Genomic DNA, 18234 nt, shown 5'->3' with positions numbered 1-18234 from the left:
AACAACAACAATTTTAAACATTGCTGGTAACTCCTTTTCCTGTCGTTAATTTTGGTTCAATTCAGGCATCACACCAACCCGTGGTGTCTGAATTGACAAACTATACTTTGTCAATTCAGAATGCAAACCAGAATGAGAAGCCATGGTTTGTAGCTGGTTTGTAGGGTATGGTTTGTGCTACCTATTAATTAGGCATGTCAGAATTGATAAAACATGATGGTTTGCCATTTGGTGGTAAACCAGAATTAGAAACCATGGTTTGATGGTTCATAAACCATGACTTGATGTGGTAGCTGAACTGACAAATTGTGGTGGCTGAATTAACAAACCATGGTTATAGCTATCACTCCATCTCTAGAGGACTGCTGCACTGTGGAGGCAGGAGTGACTTAGGAAGGTGAATGCTAAGCGGATAAAAAATGAAAGCAGACAAGGAGCTCTAAACCAGGGTTGTCCCATTGTACATTTGGAAGCTCAAATCATGGTTTAGGTTCTCAACCATGGCTGGTGCAACACAATGTCTGAATTGAGCTGTTGTGTGTTGTTACCTTCAATCAATAAAAGTCAGCAATAAACTAGTTCATTTTCATACCACTGAAATGAAAAGTAAATTCTGTTTCACGCAAAGGGGCTGTTTTCTCTTGGGTTTTCCGCAGATGGGAGGAGTTCAAAGAGCTCATCTTAGAACGCAGCTTTTGGGAGCCACAACACACCGAAACTGTTAACCTCACAGCAGAAGGGTCAAAATTTTGTAAGAAGGCCTCCTTTAGGAAGGGGGGGGGGATTAAAAAAGGAACAAAATACATTATTCTGCATTAGGGTGAACTAGTCACTCCGCAGATCAATTTAATTAATCATGAAAAAAAAACATTTTCCAGAATCTACCTGTGATTGTATTACCAAAAGGACATATCTGCATTTCATCCTGCTAGAATGTAACATGTAATCACCAAACTAAGGATAAATTGTTATATATACACAAATACTAGAAAGAAACTGGTAGGTTTCAAACCACGTTTTGGGGGTTCCTAGGGTCCTTTTAGAAGCTTACCAAGTCTACTTCAATTTCAAATGAAACTAAAATGACATTTTAAAATCACAGAGTCGGAGGAGCTTTATAGCCCAACCCTTTCCTCAATGCAGGAAATCAAAGAGCTACAGCATCCCCAACAGATGGCTGTCCAACCCATTTATTTTATTTATTTATTAAATTTATTAATCACCCATCTGGCTGGTCACCCAGCCACTCTGGGCAATGTACAAGCATATAATAAAACAGTTTAAAACAATAAAATTCTACAATAAAAACATTTTCTTAAAATACCCTAACCCACCCCAAATGCCTGCCTGAACAACCATGGTTTTAATGCATGGCAGAAGCTCATTAAAGAGGGGGCATGGTGGAGTTCCCTAGGGAGGGAGTTCCACAGAGTGGGGGCTACCACAGAAAAGGCACTCTCCCTCGTCCTCACCAGCCTAGCTGTCCTGGCTGATGGGACAGAGAGAAGGCCATCCGAGGCTGATCTTGTTGAGCGGCCTGTCTGGTGTTGCTGGAGGCGCTCCTTAAGATAGGCTGGGCCGGAACCATATAGGGATTTAAAGGTAAAAACCAACACCTTGAATTTGGCCTGGAAAACAACTGGTAACCAATGCAACTCCTTCAGCACTTGAGTGATGTGATCTCGCCAGAGGCTGCCTTTAATCAGGCGAGCCGCCGCATTCTGTACCAGCTGCAGCTTCCGAACCGTCTTCAAGGGTAACCCCACGTAGAGCGCATTACAGCAGTCTAAACAAGAGGAGACCAGGGCATGTACTACCGATGGGAGCAGATGGTCGGGAAGGAAGGGGTGCAGCTGCCGTATCAGATGGAATTGATGCAGCGCTGTCCGGCTCACAGCTGACACCTGAGCCTCCATGGACAGCTGAGAGTCCAAAATGACCCCCAGGCTGCAGACCCGGTCTTTCAAGGGTAGCTGTACCTCATTCAACACCAGGTCGACATCCCCCAGCCTCCTCTTGTCTCCCACCAAAAGTACCTCAGTCTTGTCAGAGTTCAGCTTCAGCTTCAGCTTATTCCTCCCCATCCAGCCACTCACCGTCTCCAGACATTTGGACAGGGATTCTACGGCCAACCTTGGTGAAGATTTGAATGAGAGGTAGAGCTGCGTGTCATCCGCATATTGATGACACCTCCTGATGATAGCCCCCAGCAGCTTCACATAGATGTTAAATAGCATCGGAGAAAGGATGGAACCCTGTGGCACCCCCAAGTGAGTGGCCACGGGTCTGAAACCTCTTCTCCCAGTGCTACCCTCTGGCACCTGCCAGAGAGGAAGGACCGGAACCACCGCAATATGGTGTCCCCAATGCCCAACTCTCCAGGCGGTCCAGGAGGATACCACGGTCAACGCTATCAAAAGCCGCTGAGAGGTCGAGGAGAACAAGGAAGGAGCATTCACCCCTATCCAGAGCCCTCCTCATATCATCCACCAAGGTGACCAAGGCTGTTTCATACCCAAGCCTGAAGCCTGACTGAAATGGGTCTAGATAATCGGTTTCTTCCAAGTGTGCCTTCAACTGCATCGCCACCACCCACTCAATCACCATGCCCAAAAATGGCAGATTCGAGACTGGGCGAAAGTTGTTCAGAACTTGAGGATCCAAGGAGGGCTTCTTTAAGAGCGGTCTTATCACTGTCTCCTTGAGGGCTGATGGCATCACTCCCTCCTCAAGGGAGGCATTCACCACCGCCCTGATCCCCTCACCCAGTCTCTATCTGCAGCCCATAATGAGCTAAGATGGGCAAGGATCAAGTAAGCAGGTGGACAGCTTTACAGATGAAAGCACCTTGTCCACTTCATCAGAAGGAAGAAGCTGGAACCGATCCCACAAAACCGGTTTGCCACAGGCCGCCTCTTGCTCACTAACTGTATCCAGAGTGCACAGAGTAACACTCCTAATCCGATCAATTTTATCTGCAAAGTGCCTTGCCAAAGCCTCACAGGAGGCCTTAGAATGCTCCAGCGGTTCCGGAGCAACTGGACCAACCAGGCTCCGGACCACTTGGAACAGCCTCCTGGGACAGCGCTCTGCAGACACGATAAGAGGCAGCATAATATTCCCTTTTTGCTGCCTATGCTTGAAAATCCCCACCACCTCAGCTGGTCACTGGTTTCATTGCCAAACTACTCTTACAGTAAAGACGGTTCTCCTAATGTTCAACCAAAATCTACCCTCCCTGTAACTTAAGGTTTATGTTTGGTGGCTTCCCGATTAGGTTTGGTGGCTTATTTCCCACTTAAGGTTACGTTTGGTGGCTTATTTCCCACTTAGCCACCCATCCCATTTCTAAAAGGTAGAAATGCCTCTCCTAAGGCTTAGTTAATGGCAGTAAGAGCGTTAAAATATCCCGGTATTTTTTGGTATTTTTGGCCGCACGCCTTTTGACTTTGGGCCAGCCTCCTTTGCTTTGGCCCCACCTATCACTGGAATCCCCTGCCCCTAGCCTCTCCAAAACTGAATTTGGTCCTCAGGCTGAAAGAGATTCGCCACCCCAGACTTAAGCACATTAGATCTAATTCTGCCATTTGTAAATGCAGTATCATTTTTAAACCCCAAAACACCCATACTACACCACAGATACCGAGTCCAAAAAGCCATCTAAAGGACAATGCGTTTTTAGGCAGTCACCTGCTAAATGCCTACGTGTTAAAGAGGTGCCGCAAGAGGTAAGTAAGAAAGGAGATGGTTTCTCTAGAGCAGGGGTGGGAAGAAAGTAGTTCTCCAGATGTTTTGGACCTCAAATCCCAGAAGCCCCCGCCAGCATAGCCAATGGTCAGGAATGCTGAGAGTGGAAGTACAAAAAGTCCGGAGATCTACTTTCTATCTGCCCCTGCTCTGAAGCACAGCTGAAGGGGGCAGGTAGATCTTCATTCCCAGGTCCCAAGAGTATTTTAACATGTTAAATTATCTTCTAAAGAATTAAGCAAAAAATCTACATATGACACATCTTTGTTCAGTCAAACATCGTCTCAAAACACATGGCCATTAAATAAAAATAAAATGAACTAAAATATTAAGCTTAAATATAACATTACAAGCAATGGCTGTGCAGAGCTTTGCTCAAAGCAGATTATTTCTCTCAAGTCTTCTCATCACCCAACCTTTTCCATTTGCAAATTAAAGGTTATTACCTTGCCCATATAATTAATGTACTACTTACAGCGTGGGGTGTCTCAGCTTGAGGAATTGGTAAAACGATCGTCAATAAAATATCCTTCACTCCAGTTGGTGAGATTTCCCTAAAGCCGAAATGCATTTTTCCAGCTGTCAAAATGAGATGTCAAAAATTACCATTAGCCAATGCAAGCACGGCCAGGGTCAAGAGTAGGCATGGTCAGGCACTTGCCAAGGGCCCCTGTATCAGACCAACTCAATGGTCTTCAAAATAATGAAGAAGCTTTCAGGTTCTTCAGAACTCTTCCTCAGTCAAGATGGTAAATAACACAACAATGGGGGGAGGGAGAGGAAAAAAGCGGCTGATGTAAAAGTAATGAAGTCTGCATTTGGTTATAGTCTTAGCCATCTTGCCTGATGAAGAATTTCGAAGAGCTCAAAGGCATGGACAGTATTTAGTAGACTTTGAGTTGCAACCTTTACTTTGTGAACCACACAGAGAGCTTTGGCTGGCAGGCGGTAAAGAAATGCAACAAGTTTTAAAAATAAGTAAGTAAATAAGTAAGTAAGTAAGTAAAGTGTTAATATGGATTTGAGCATTTTTCTTTTGGAATGTTTCTCTTGGTCAACCCAGCTATCTTTGCTTTTCATTGTTTAATAATACATAATAATAGAAGCAGCAGCAATATTTATATACTGCTTTTCATTGAACAAATTGCAAAGCAGTTTATATATTCTTAAGGAAACAACAGCAACAGGTAAAATACAGATATCCTACTCGTATATACTAAACATATTCCTCAAGTCCATATGCAGTCAAGACATCCTCCTCCATGCACAAGAGGGAGGTATTGGCAGGCCTGGGGGCATGCAAAGGTTTGCAGATTAAAAAAAAAAAATAGGGAAAAAACTCTAGGGGCCAGGGGACAGAGGAAGGTCCTCAAAAACAGTTCAGTAAGGACTGAGAATATTCAGTGGCCATAGAATACTGACTGTCCTGTTGGGGTGGGCGGGGGGTGGGAAGAGAACAGGAGGGGGGCAAGAATGCAATGGGATATCCAGAAAAAGAGCACTGCTGCTGGCTAGAATCCTGAATAGCTTCCCCTTGTATACTGAAAGTTATTGAGAGTTTGCTGCAGGTTCCACTTGTACATTTAAACGTATTTAACTTGGGTTGCTAGGTTGAAGCCGGAGAGCATCCATACACTTTTAAATCTCCCGATGTGGCAGGAGATAACGGCAGCTGCAGCTTCTCTTGCCTGTCCCTCATCAGCCCTGCTGTCCTCCCCCTGCCCCACCACCCCCATTCACCAACCTGCTGTAATGGATCAGGGCTCCAGGTAAGCCACACAACAAGAGGGGGATAAGTGGATGACAGGTCCGGGGAGGGAATGGGCAGGTGAAGCCATGCCTGCTTTTATCTCCTGCCACATTTGGAGACTTAGAGGTATATCAATGTTCTCCAGCTTTGAATCTAGCAATCCTATTGCATTAAATATAACAAATAAGGTTTAAAAATTGATCATCCCATTTAACCAGCGGAGGCCGGTAGCTCTGATTTCGGTGGGGCTGTGAATCTATTCTGGGTTTCAGTCAGAACCAGCCAGAAGGAGTTATCCAAGGTGTGAAACCGTATCCCTCTCTCACCTATTCCATGCACAAAAGCAAACTGGACTGGCAGTTGAATTTTACTTCAACACTGGAGATGGTGCTAGAAAGTCTGATGCGACTTACAGCAGAGTTGCTTTATATAGAAAAAGCGCAGCAACACAGTATTTCGTATTGGAGGCAATAAACGCAGGCTAGAGCCAATTTAGAAGAAGTTAAAATCAATTTACTTTATTAGTGCTTTTATACACATTGTCAGAGAAGGCAATCTAAGACTGTTTAACTACAAGCACCCCTAATGCTGGGTGCATGAGAGTAAGTAAGTGAAGGCATGAGATACAGTTACTTGCTTCCCCTCTGGAGAGGCCACATGTTGCTTGCTGCAGAGGCAGAGAGAGGAGGAGGAAGACAGAAGAGGAAGGGGAGGGAGCAGGAAAAAGGAACTGATTAAGCTACAGAACTCAAAGGGGGATGAACAAGAGAAGCGGATGTTGATGCAGCACACATTCTCTATTGCCCCTTAGTGTCTGGAAGCATGCGGAGTGGTTCCTATTATTCAACAGATGGGACAATGTTCTCTACTGCAGGAGTTGGCAAAAAGTAGGTCTCCAGATGTTTTTAATTTCAACTCCCAGCATTCCTGACCACTGGCGATGCTGGCAGGGGCTTCTGGGACTAGACATCCAAAACATCTACCCACCTGAGGGTAGTAGGCTAGCTGCAGAACAGGTGCAGGACAGGTCGTGTAGCACAAACAGCTCTACACTCCAACAGAGGGGTGTGTCTGGGAGGGCCAGGGGCCTGCTGGCTCCCAGCATATGCCGGCTGAGGCAATTGCCTCACTCTGCCTAATGGTAGGGCTGACCCTGGAGCCACTTTGCTTCTTAGTGAACAATTGGGCAGAGTATAGCCTGAAAGCTTTTTCTATCTACAGGAAGCAAAGGAGCTACAGATGTATATATTTTTTAAAATCTGAAAATACAGGGAAGGGATGTGGTAGAACATTCCTAAGGCAGCACCCCAAAGTTTCCACAAGTAAACAAACAAACAAACCTAACCTGGCAAGAAACAGACTAGTAAGGACTGAGCATGCTCAGTAACCACAGAATGTGAAGTGTCAGCTGGAAAAGATGGGGAGTGGGGGGAGAAAATGGAATGGTTCGCTGGAAGAGGGCATGGCTGGCTGGCACCATACACAGGAGCACACCTGTTAGGAAGTGAGAATATGCTGCAAGAATTTGTCGCAGGTCCCACCTGTAATAACCTAATTAGAAGAAGTCTCATAGTTTCCCACTAACATCTGGTCCAGCAGTTCCAGGATATCATGCTAGAGAGGACGAGAACAGGAAGGCACGGTTTTACAACATTTCTAGGACACCACATATCATGAGGTTTTCTGACGGAGTCCAAAATCTTTATTAGGAGGAAATCTTCTAATAAAGATCTTTGCACTCCTACAAACTGCCTCGGGATCTGGTAGAATAAGCCGTGCTTTTCATAGTATTTGAAATCTCTTTTAAGATATGCTGGTTACTGTGATCCACAGGGATGTCTAACCTTCTACACGCTCTTCTTGACGCTTTTCAATATTAGCATCAACCTAGAATAAACAGAAGTTACGTACCTTCCGCTGAGCCATGCCTCAGAGGAGACGGACCCACAAGCAGCCTGCACATGCAAATAATGCTAATTAGTGGGTTTTCATAATTTAGTTCCTCCTTTCTCAGTGCACGGAGGGAGGGGGGCAGCAGGCAACAATCAGAGCTAAATTCTTATTTTAATTACTTTTGCTCATTAAAGTTATCTTGCAGCCTGGTAAGGGGGGGGGGAACCACCCCAAAAAACAAAAGCAAAAACAACATAGTCAGGCAGTTCTATTTTAAAAATAAATAAAAATATACACCGCAAAACAGTTTCTGCACACAGCACAGAAAGGCACGCATAATTTCTCAGTATAAAATATTCATTACAGCTGAAGGATTTAGAATTGCTCTCCTTAATTTATAAGTTAAATGTGAGGTGGTTGTGCAAGGCATTTTCTCAGCATGATGAGGAAGGTCTAATCCAGGGATGAGGAAGGTCTAATCCAGGGATGAGGAACCTCCAGTCCGGAGCCAAATTTCCCCAGCTGGCCACACCCCTTCCCCTGGTCCCTTCCGCTTTCACGCAACTACTGATGGTTTGGTGGTTTCCCGGCTTTTATGCATTTTTTCCCCGTCCTAAAGATTTGAAATGCCTCCCCTAAGGCTTAGTTACTGCCAGTAGGAGCTTTAAACTTAAATATGCTGGTACTTCGGGGGCCAGCCCCTTTTTGCCTTCAGCCCTGCCCATCATTGGAATGCAGTCCCAGAGAGCTTCTCTGAAATGGAATTCAGCCCATGGGCTGAAAGACGTTCAACACCACTGACTCTAATCAGTGATACAGTTAGGTAATTTTAGACTCTGGGCTTACCATAGAATAGTAGAATCATAGAATAGTAGGGTTGGAAGGGGCCTACAAGGCCATCGAGTCCAACCTCCTTAAGGCTTAAAGGTCTTATGGGCAAGGACAGCTCTTCAGATGGTCATATCTATGATTTGTACTGACAGGTCCCTCCAAATGCTATGATCCCTTCTATTGGCCCTTCCAGTTCTGTAGTAGAATGTGGTAAGCCAGCCTGGCTGCTTTTAGTGAGAGGGGCCCCGGACATGTGCTCCAAGGTCCTTCCCTGCTGGCACCACTGGATCTGGTGGGCAAAAAGATGGTGTGGACCAGGAGAGCTGTGGTTGGCACGAGGGCCTTCATTCAGAATCCCAAAATAGAACTGTAAGGTATCTAAGACTGGGTGACTCTGGGGGTGTCTTAGTCAACCCAGCATCCTTTAATGCAGGACACACCACTCCTGTCTACAACATGATATTGGTCTCTTGAAAGATTAAGAAAACAGAAGCAGGTGAGCATCCAAGATAGATCACAAAGAAGAGAAACAAGTTCGCAGGATGCAAGATTGAATTTATTGTGAGAAACCCAATGCGTTTCAGCCTTTTTTCCCTTATTTTAGGCTTTCTTCAGGGAGCTGTAACATAAATGATGATAAAATTTACAAATAGGACAACACCTAACTAAAACAGTACTGTAATACAAATTGCCACAGGGTCTAATACATACATAATATTAGCAATTTGTATTACAGTACTGTTTTAATTATGTGTTGCCCTACTTGTAAATTTTATCATCACTTAGGTTACAGCCCCCAGAAGAAGGCCTAAAATAAGAAAAAAAGGCCGAAACGCATTGGGCTTCTCACAATAAATTCAATCTTGCATCTTCAGAACTTGTTTCTCTTCTTTGTGATCTCCTGAAAGACTGACCTCCATCATCTGGATGCCCTGGTGGAGAGTGGGCCTGATCAAGATGAACCATGCCCACTGCAGTGTCTGAGTGTTTTTTCTGAGATTTTGAGAGTGCAAGAAGATCCCTGTTGAATCAGGCCCAAAGTCTTGTGTACTCGAGCATCCAGCTTGCCACAGCAGCCAACCAGGTGCCCCTGGGAAGCTTCCAAGCATGGGGAGAGGATGACAATAGTCTTTCCCTGCTGTCTCTCCCAAGAAACTGGTATTTGGAGGTACTTTTACATTCCATATAGCCAGCTTTCCTCTACCTGGTGCCTTCCAGATGTACTGGACTACAGCTCCCATCATTGGCCATGCTGGCTGGGAATGATGGGATTTGCAGTCCCACACATCTGGAGGACACCAGGTTGGGGAAAGTTGCATATTGCCATCATGACTAATAGTAATTGTCCTCCTCTTCTGCGAATGGTCCAATCTAGGACAGTTTCGGTTTCTCATTTTTCCAATCATAAGATTCAGTTTGTCTTGAACTTTGAGAATTTCTCCAGTCTTAAGTTTGCTTCATTCTAAACACTGAGGTTATTTTGTTTTTAAAGTTTGCATGGAAATTTATAACCACTGTTGTGCACATACATGCATTTTTGTATGCATTTTTGCCTAATATATACATTTTTTGCACGCAGTTTTCCTAATATAATGCGTATCTGCACATTGTTTTCTCTAAACAATGCTAGAGAATGCTAGCATTTTTGGATTGGAGAAGTCCCTTTCAGAAGAGTGCGAATTTTGAAGGATAGCTGACGTCTGGTTCACGGAGTGGGTCGAAAGTATGAAATTAGGAATCTTCACATCAAAATATGGACTGAACAAATGTCTCCCCCATCCCTAGTCCTATCCACTTTTAAAGCCATCTATCCAAGGTAGTGGCCATCAGTGCATCTTCTGGTAACAAATTCCACACATTAGTTAAGTGCTGTGATAACACTCTGTTTTGTCCCTCCTGAATCTACTGCCAACCAATTTCATCACATTAACTCCACTTTTTTAGTGTTATTAGATAGGGCGGTTGGCAGGGAGGGGAGTTTTCTCCATCCACTTTCTCCATATCATGCACAATTTGATAAACCCCAACCACGTCCCTCCTATAAGCTTAATTATCCATAAAGGATAGCCACCACGTTGAAGGGTGTTTTGTTTCTGTGTTGCCCCCTCGACACCTTGGAACAGAGGAAGCTGCTGTATACTGAGTCAGACCATTGGACCATCTAGCCCAATACTGTTGACACTGACTGGCAGCAGCTGTCCAGGGTTTCAAGCAGGAATTTTTCCAGCACTACTTGGAGATACCGGGGATTGAACCTGGAACCTTCTGCATGCAAAGCAGGTGCGCTACCACTGAGTCACAGCCCTTTCTCTTGCCATCTCCAATGGCGCATACTAGCCTTCCCCAACCTGGTGCCTTCCTGATATGTTCAGCTACAACTCCCATCATCCCCAACCAGAAGGGTCATTGGCCACTCTGGCTGGGAATGGTGGAAGCTGTACTTCGACACATCTGGTGGGTGCAAGGTTGGAGCAGGGCTGGCATATAATCTGGCCGCCTGGTCTCATTTGTATCTTTTAACAAGGGAGCCCTCTACCTTTGATTCAGCCTGTTAAGTCCCGCAATGTCAGCAGGCAAACCCCCTTGCTGCAAGTGAATCCAGGCCCTCTGAATATCGGCTGTGAGAAGATGAGAAGCACAAGACAGAAAGACCTGCAAGGGAGTGGGGAGAGAGAGGGTGTGTGTGATTTAAAGATTCTGCATGATTCAAATCAGATATTAAAATTTCATAGAATGCAAGGCCACTTTGTGGCTTGAAACAAAAGCTTTCATTCCTGTGGCTGTTGCTACATACCTACCTTGTCAATGCAGCTGACTTTTATTTTGGTTTTTACCTTGGTTTTATTCTGTATTTAAACTTTTAAAGCTTTTATGGGTGCAATCCTATTGATTGTGCCCTCGCTGCTCAGAGGTTGCTGGGCTCGGAAGCTTCCAAGATTCCTATGCTCTGCTGGGCTGAAGCTGGTAGGGTGGGAGGAGCGGCAAAGTCAATCTTTGCTTCCCTGCCCTCGGTTCTTTGATTTTTCGCTAGACAGGCTGGCTCAGGATAAATTGTATCCTGGCCTCTCCAGTCTCCTCCCCTCCCGCATTTTCCCCCTCTCCGACATTGAGTTTCTGACCTCGGAGAGGCAGAGAGCGTGGTTCTGTCTGCACCGGCTGTGATGAGGTGGGGGATTGGATCTCTGACTCTCCCTTCCAAGGCCAGAGCATTGTCCAGAGCATCTCCGGAGCACTGTCTCTGACCTTAGAGGCCTGATTCTAAAGTATCCTATGGTGCCTGGGATGCTCGCCCAGTGACCATAGGACTGCTCTCTCCATGATGTTTTATCATGTTGTATTTTAGGTTTTTAATTTTTGTGAACTGCCCAGAGAACTTTGGCTAATGGGTGATATAGAACTGTAATAAATAAAATAACAATAATGAACAAGCAACACACCTCTCGAATTGCTCCGTAGTCATCAGCTGCCATGAATGAATCCTTTAACAACAGAAGGATGGAGGCACAGAAATCCTGCATCACTCCTGGGTCCCAGTCTTGCATGAATAACTGATCCCAGATCAACAGCACAGCTGGCAAGTTCAGCACACCAACAAAGCCCTGTGCAAAACAGCAGGGATGAACTATATGGGAGCCAGCATTCCCCAACATCTCATGGTGGAGGCACCTTTTCTTCCTGAATTCACACTGGAGGCAGGAGTTACTTCAACATCCAGAAAAGGCTTGCTATTTAAATCAAGGGTGCAGAACCTCTTTCACTCCGAGAGCTGAATTCCATTTCTGAGAAGCCCTCAGAAGTCTCATTCCAGTGGTGGGTGGGGCCAAAGGCAAATGGAAGGGGGCAAAAATACCATCACATTTTAGCTTAAGGGCGCAATCCTATGCAAGTTTAGACAGAAAGAAGTCCTACAACTCCCAGCAATCCCCAGCCAGCTGTAGGACTTCTGTCTAAACCTGCACAGGATTGCACCCGAAAGCTTTTGCTGCCAGTGACAAATCCTTAAGAGAGGCATTTCAGTCTTTTAGGATGGGGAAAAAACAGCACACAAGCTGGGAAACCATCAAGCGATTGGTGGGTGGGGGAAATGGGAAGGGGGCATGGCCATCTGAGGAACATCCAGCGAGCCAGATTGGGACCCCCAGGCCTCAGGGTCTGCACCCCTGTTTTAGAGTTTGCGAGCACAAGAATGACCGGCCCAAAGAGACAGCCCCACTTCTGTGTTTCAGTATGAGTCACTGTTCTGGACACATTTCCTCTGAAGGCAAGTAACTCTGAGTCTCTGCTTGTGGAAGCAAGACAGACTCAAATGCTCCAACATCAAGGCAAGACGGAATCGCATCATCTCAGAGGAAGCTAATTGGAAGGGGTAAAGCCAAAGTGGTAAATCATGCAGACACACACCAAGCAGCCTCTTCTGAGGGCAGGTAGTTCTGCTGCAACTCTGCCTCATTGTCCAATCGCATATGATGCAGAGTCATGGGTAGAATTCCCTGCACCAAGCACCAAGGATGGAAGCGAGGTCAGAGGAAGGAATCATGCAGAGTCGTAGCAGGCAGCCTCCTTCTTACATGGATTATTCTGCTGTGCCTATGCACGGGTAGCAGCTGGCTGGATCCAACTGTGCACCCAATGCTGGGACGCAGCACAATCAGTTGTCCCCTAGCAGAGTGGAATGAGGCAAGGGCAGGGTGTCAAATCACAAGCAGAGACACAGCGAGCAACTTCACTCTGTGGGCAGCACTGTAAGGATCGCAGCAGCCTTTCATTATTTGATCCAGTCATTTCTCGTGGCACACATCAGCAGCTCTCTCATGGCACCCTGGGAACTGCTGCCTTAGAATGTGCCCTCCAAATCCTCTACAACAAACAGGGGCTTCTCAACAGGCTAGTCAATGAGGGAAGAGAGTTGGCGGGGCGGGGGGGACGGGACGTTTCTCCCTGTTCTGTATCACTAGATGATGGAAGGGAGTTTAAAATCCACTAAACTAGACCTCACGTTCGGGTTAGTCATGTGTCGATGGGAGTGCCCCCTTGTGGCTCAAAGCTGCTACAGCAGATGCACTTCAGAGTGCTAGAGGAACATCGCCATGCGAAGTATTTTGGGAGGAATTTCTCCATAAGGACTAAAGCTCCCCTTCCTCAACCTCCTGCCCTCCAGATGTGTTGGACTACTGTTCCTATCATCCCCAACCAGCATGGACATTCTGAAACATATCTGGACCACCCGGAAATGTTTTCAGCTGCAAAGGGCGGCCCAATGAACACATTATATTTAGTATGTCTTCACTGAAACCAAAAGAGATTACTGCATCTTTATTTCTTTACCTCCCCCATCCACTTCCTGAGGAAAATGACTGGGCTGGCCAACAGCTCCTTGGTTATGTTCAGCCTTGGCTGGAATTCGTTTTCAAATGTGCAAGTTCCTTGAGCGCCGCCTTTTTCTTGAAGTATCAGCTCCACCAAGAAATCCTAAAGAAGAAAAGAAGGACAGATTTTGTGGCAGAATATACAGGCCATAAGATAGAAGAGAGGGTATATTAGGAAAAATGTGGACAAAAGTATGTACAAATGTTTGTGCGGACGCTTTGGGGGAAAATGGCAAACTAATGAGGAAATGGGACAGAATGAACTTTATGTTGGAAAAATGAGAACATAAGAAGAGCCCTGCTGGATCAGACCAAGGGTCCATCTAGTCCAGCATTCTGTTCACACAGTGGCCAACCAGCTGCCCACAGGAAACTCGCAAGCAGAACATGAGTGCAACGGCACCCTCCCGCCCATGTTCCCCAGCAACTGGTGTGCAGAGGCTTACTGCCTCTGATACTGGAAGGAGCATATAGCCATCAGGACTAGTAGCCATCAATAGCCTTCTCCTCCATGAATTTGTCCAATCCACTTTTAAAGCCGTCCAAAGTGATGACCACCACTACATCTTGTGGAAGTGTTGAATTCCACAGCTGAACTCTGTGCTGTGTGAAGACGTCCTTCCTTTTCTTTGTCCTGAAACAGTCCCAGATGCTGTAACCTTTCCTCATAGAGGAGCTGCTCCAGTCCCTTGATCACTTTAGAAACTGAGCAGAATCGAACCCAACACATTCGCCCATCCCTTTTAGGGAGTAAGTAGTCCCATGCCCTTCTGTAACTAAGCACGTGCAACTGGAAATAACCACGTATTGCTTCCCTATTTACCCCCTGCCCCCACTTTCCTCCCTATGAGCTCCCCCCACCCCACTGCTCAGCTGATTGGGTTGGTGTATGCTGTGTGTGCACATATGGTCTGTGTTCCGTGGGTGGGTGTATAGATGGGTGTTAGAGTGTGAATAGATGAATGGATGGATTAGGTGTATGAGAGAAAGAAGGGAAGTTTGTGTGTGAATGGGAGGGAAGTGTGTTTGGTAGATGGATGTGAATGGGGGAAGTATGTTTAATCAAGCTGCTCGCAATACCTCTTCCTGGCTAAGGGGACACACAGAGAGCACTCAGGAACCCATAATCCTGGTCACACATACCCCCCCCCAAGCCCAAATAGAACACAAAGCTTACTCTCCACAAGGGATCTCTATCAAGCAGGAACGTACTTTAGGGTCAACGGTGATATTCTTTTTGAAAGCCTGTTGAAGATGAGCAAAGAATTCCATGTCTTCTCTCTTCAGAAGGCTCATCACTGATTCAGCCATGGCAAAGATCTTTGCCCAGGTTGGAAACAGCTTCCCTTGTAAGGAATGCAGGTACATGGCTAATTCATAGGGGTGTTCTGCTAAAATTAAAATTAAACTATCACGCTAACATTTCTGAAAGGTGCTGTGCTTTCTGCATGTTAACCCGTTAAAAATCACCAACGTGAGTGGAACCTAATACATCATTTCGCCAGCTTCTGTATTCGTGCCTTATCTAGCCATCATCTAGCCGCTCCAAACACAGTGTATGCTATGAATAGACAGATCAGTCTGTTTGTGGTCTGTTTCAGTTTCCTGTGCTGTGTCCCTAAGACAATACTGGGATAGATGTGCCAATGATCAAATTTACAAGGCAGCGGTTTTGCCTGAAATCATATAGCTAGAACAGGAATGGGGAACCTGTATGGGAGTGTTGCTGGCTACAAATTCCATCATCCCTGACCATTAGCCATGTTGGCCAGGGATTATGGAAGCAGGAATCCTGCAGTAGAGGAGGGGAACTCTGCACGCTGCCTGAACCTCACTGGAGGAATGGCGGGGTATAAACATAACAAATAAAAACACATGCAGAACCCAAAGAGAGATGAAATGTTAAAAGTGTGGACTCTTTCCTCCTCTCTGATTTGCATGCACACAACACATTTAAAGAACTGCTTTAAGGACTACAGCAGATAAGGACTAATTCAAACTTATGTCCCTGACTACCTCTCCCATTCCCAGAGCGGGGGAAAAGGATACAAGACAAAGGTTATCAGGCCCTTAGAGGAAGCAACGGAAAGTCTGCAATCGTTTTTAGCTGTAAATGATTTACCTCTTGGTGTTACTGGCTTAAATGCCATTTGCAGAGGAAAGAGCCGGTAGATAAGGTAGGGTTCGTAAGTACCATTGAAAACATAAAGGATGTTTAAGCTCTTGCTGGACTCTAAGATCATCTGCTCATTTGCAGCGAAGGGACACATGCAGGGAACATTTCCATATATCTGTCAGAAGGAGAGGAGAAATTATGGCGATAATATGTTTTATATTGCATTTATTTCAGATTTTAATCTTTGAAAACCACCCAGAGAGCTTTGGCTATTGGGCAGTATAGAAATGTAATAAATGAATAAAAATGAATGAACGAATGACTGAGGAGAAGAAAGAAAGGCATGTGGTGGTGAGAACAGTATGGGAGTGAAAATGGAGAAGAGGATGACCACATAAGCCGCCTTGAGTTCCTTGCAAGAGCAAAAAAGGCAGGATACAAATGTAATTAATTAATGCAATAATATCTGGTAATTATCAGGCGCTGCTGGCATCAGAACCAGGAACCTTTGGCTCAGTGTACGGCTTGCCCCTTGTGATGAGCCAGTGCAGCTCTAGTTTCGAGCATCTACTTGTACAGTGAAGTATTCTACGGCTCTGGGCTGGCCCCATCTACCCAAGGTGGCCACTGGACCATACTTAGACAGGAAGGGCTGCAAAGGACTTCCTGTTTGGTCTTGGTCTTTGCTTGAGCAGCAAGAGGCTTCATGACTCTGACATGTTTCAATGTGGTTTCTGGATCAGATTCCAATTTTTGTCCCTCTGCACCGATTTCTGGCTGACTTGGGCCCTGGCACAAATCCTGACTCCTGGTCCCCAGCTCCTCTCAAATGCCTTTGTGGACTGCCTTGATCCCTGACAGCAACAGCCATATCTTAACACTTCCGCCAGGGTCCTTCAACTCACCTCCACCACTGCGTTTTCAATCAGCCCTGAAAGCGGCGAGCGAGTGGCACTTCTGAGCTTCAGCTCGTCCGCCTGCCGTGCTACGCTGTGTCCAAATTTCTCTCTGGCTTCTCTCTCGACAGGTCTGAGACAAAAGATTATACAATCGTTTATAGGTCTCAGAAATCTTTGGTTCTGAAAGTCACAGGATGTACTGAGATGAGCCTGAGTAGAGTGATTCAGTGAAAATGGCTAGAAGTAGAAGAAATGACTGAAACTTTGAGACATAGGAAGCTGACCCTTGTTCCATCTAACTCAGTATTGTCTACTCCAGGTATGCCAAGCCTCATTCAACCGGAGGACCAAATTCTATTCTGGAGAAGTGGGAGTCGCTTCCTAGTGGTGGGCAGGGCCAAAGGCAAAAGTGGAAGGGACTAAAATACCAACGTATTTTTGCTAAAAGCACTTACTGTTTCACCCCAGCCTGGTGCCCTCCAGATGTAGTCCAACACATCTGGAGGGCACGAGGTTGGGGAAGACTGCATCACACCCTGACCTGCTGGCTTGCAAATGTGCAAATTTGAATTGAGATTAGACCACCGAAGTAACACTGGCTCCCTCTCCCCTGCTGCTGGGGGGAGAAATCTGACTTCCTCTTCCTCCTCCTGCCTGTCCCATCTGCCCAATCATGGAGTCCACCTCAGCTGCCTCTTGCCAGCCTTCCAATGCCTCCTCGACAGGCGTAGCAGGAAATTCTTTCTGTCCCTCTCCCTTGTAAGACATCCCGGCTCTGGCTAACAGGGGGACAAGTTGCCACTGCGCCTCCCTTCCTGGTTCATGTCCATGTTGACCCCAAGCCCAAGGTTCTGCACCCCTACGGTAGATACTTACATTAGTCCTTGAGTCATGTAGTTTTCAGAGCCTGACCTCAGGAGCTTATCAATCCAAATGAACTGCCGAAGAGTCTTTGGAAGCAATTTCCCACTGAGCCTTTCACACACTGTTGACATATTCTCAGAACCTTGCGAGATTATAACACAGAGCAAGTCCCCTAATAAGTCACTCTCTGGGCAGCTGAGAAGAGGGGGATGTAGCTCAGGTCTGATATACCACTGGAAGTCTGTAAGAAATTGGAATAATTAAAAAGTGACTCCCAAGAAGTCAAGGAAAGGGTAGTTATTGCTACCTTGCTCCCAGCTTTTAAAAGCAAACAAGCTGAACAGGCATTGATTTGGGACTTACTGTTCGAAACAAAATTATAAATGGACTCATATGCCATTTATGTAGTTATTAGTTAAGGACTTGTGAACCTTACTGGACTCTTTAGGTTTATCGAGATCACTTAAAAAACAAATATTATACAAAATAATCACTTAATCATTTTATTTGCAAAAACTGAAATGGCAGCCCAACAGAAAGCTAAAGGTCTGGCATGGAAATCTCGAGAAGAACTGGGGAATCTGAGCATTTTCCAGGGAGGCAAAGAGATCTATCCTCGTCAACTGAACCAGAGCACCAGTTCCTGGAATACCTGTGGATTCAGAGTCCACTCAGATTCTCTGAGCGCTTGACAGCTCAGCAGTTAAGATTTTGTCACCTGGCAAGGTGTTCTGCCACTATGGATTGGATGTGACCCTCTGCCCAGAA

General features: G+C 45.7%; 1 protein-coding gene across 1 annotated transcript in view; it reads right to left on the bottom strand.

The window, feature by feature from the left end:
• Nucleotides 1–18234, bottom strand: part of LOC146334899 (uncharacterized) — a 112716-nt gene that overhangs the window by 47837 nt on the left and 46645 nt on the right. Inside the window, exons 8-17 of the mRNA XM_084823321.1 lie at nt 17479–17707; nt 16609–16732; nt 15710–15878; nt 14800–14978; nt 13547–13690; nt 11659–11820; nt 10758–10873; nt 7409–7452; nt 4223–4326; nt 593–764 (exon numbers count right to left, since the gene is read on the bottom strand). Of these exons, the coding sequence (XP_084679447.1) occupies nt 593–764; nt 4223–4326; nt 7409–7452; nt 10758–10873; nt 11659–11820; nt 13547–13690; nt 14800–14978; nt 15710–15878; nt 16609–16732; nt 17479–17707 (1443 nt within the window). The remainder of the gene's footprint in view (nt 1–592; nt 765–4222; nt 4327–7408; nt 7453–10757; nt 10874–11658; nt 11821–13546; nt 13691–14799; nt 14979–15709; nt 15879–16608; nt 16733–17478; nt 17708–18234) is intronic.

Source organism: Heloderma suspectum, chromosome 16 (assembly GCF_057233095.1).
Source record: "Heloderma suspectum isolate Gila_16-S chromosome 16, 16-S_ref, whole genome shotgun sequence".
In the NCBI taxonomy this organism is placed as follows: domain Eukaryota; kingdom Metazoa; phylum Chordata; class Lepidosauria; order Squamata; family Helodermatidae; genus Heloderma; species Heloderma suspectum.
This window is presented reverse-complemented; position numbering and strand designations above follow the sequence as displayed.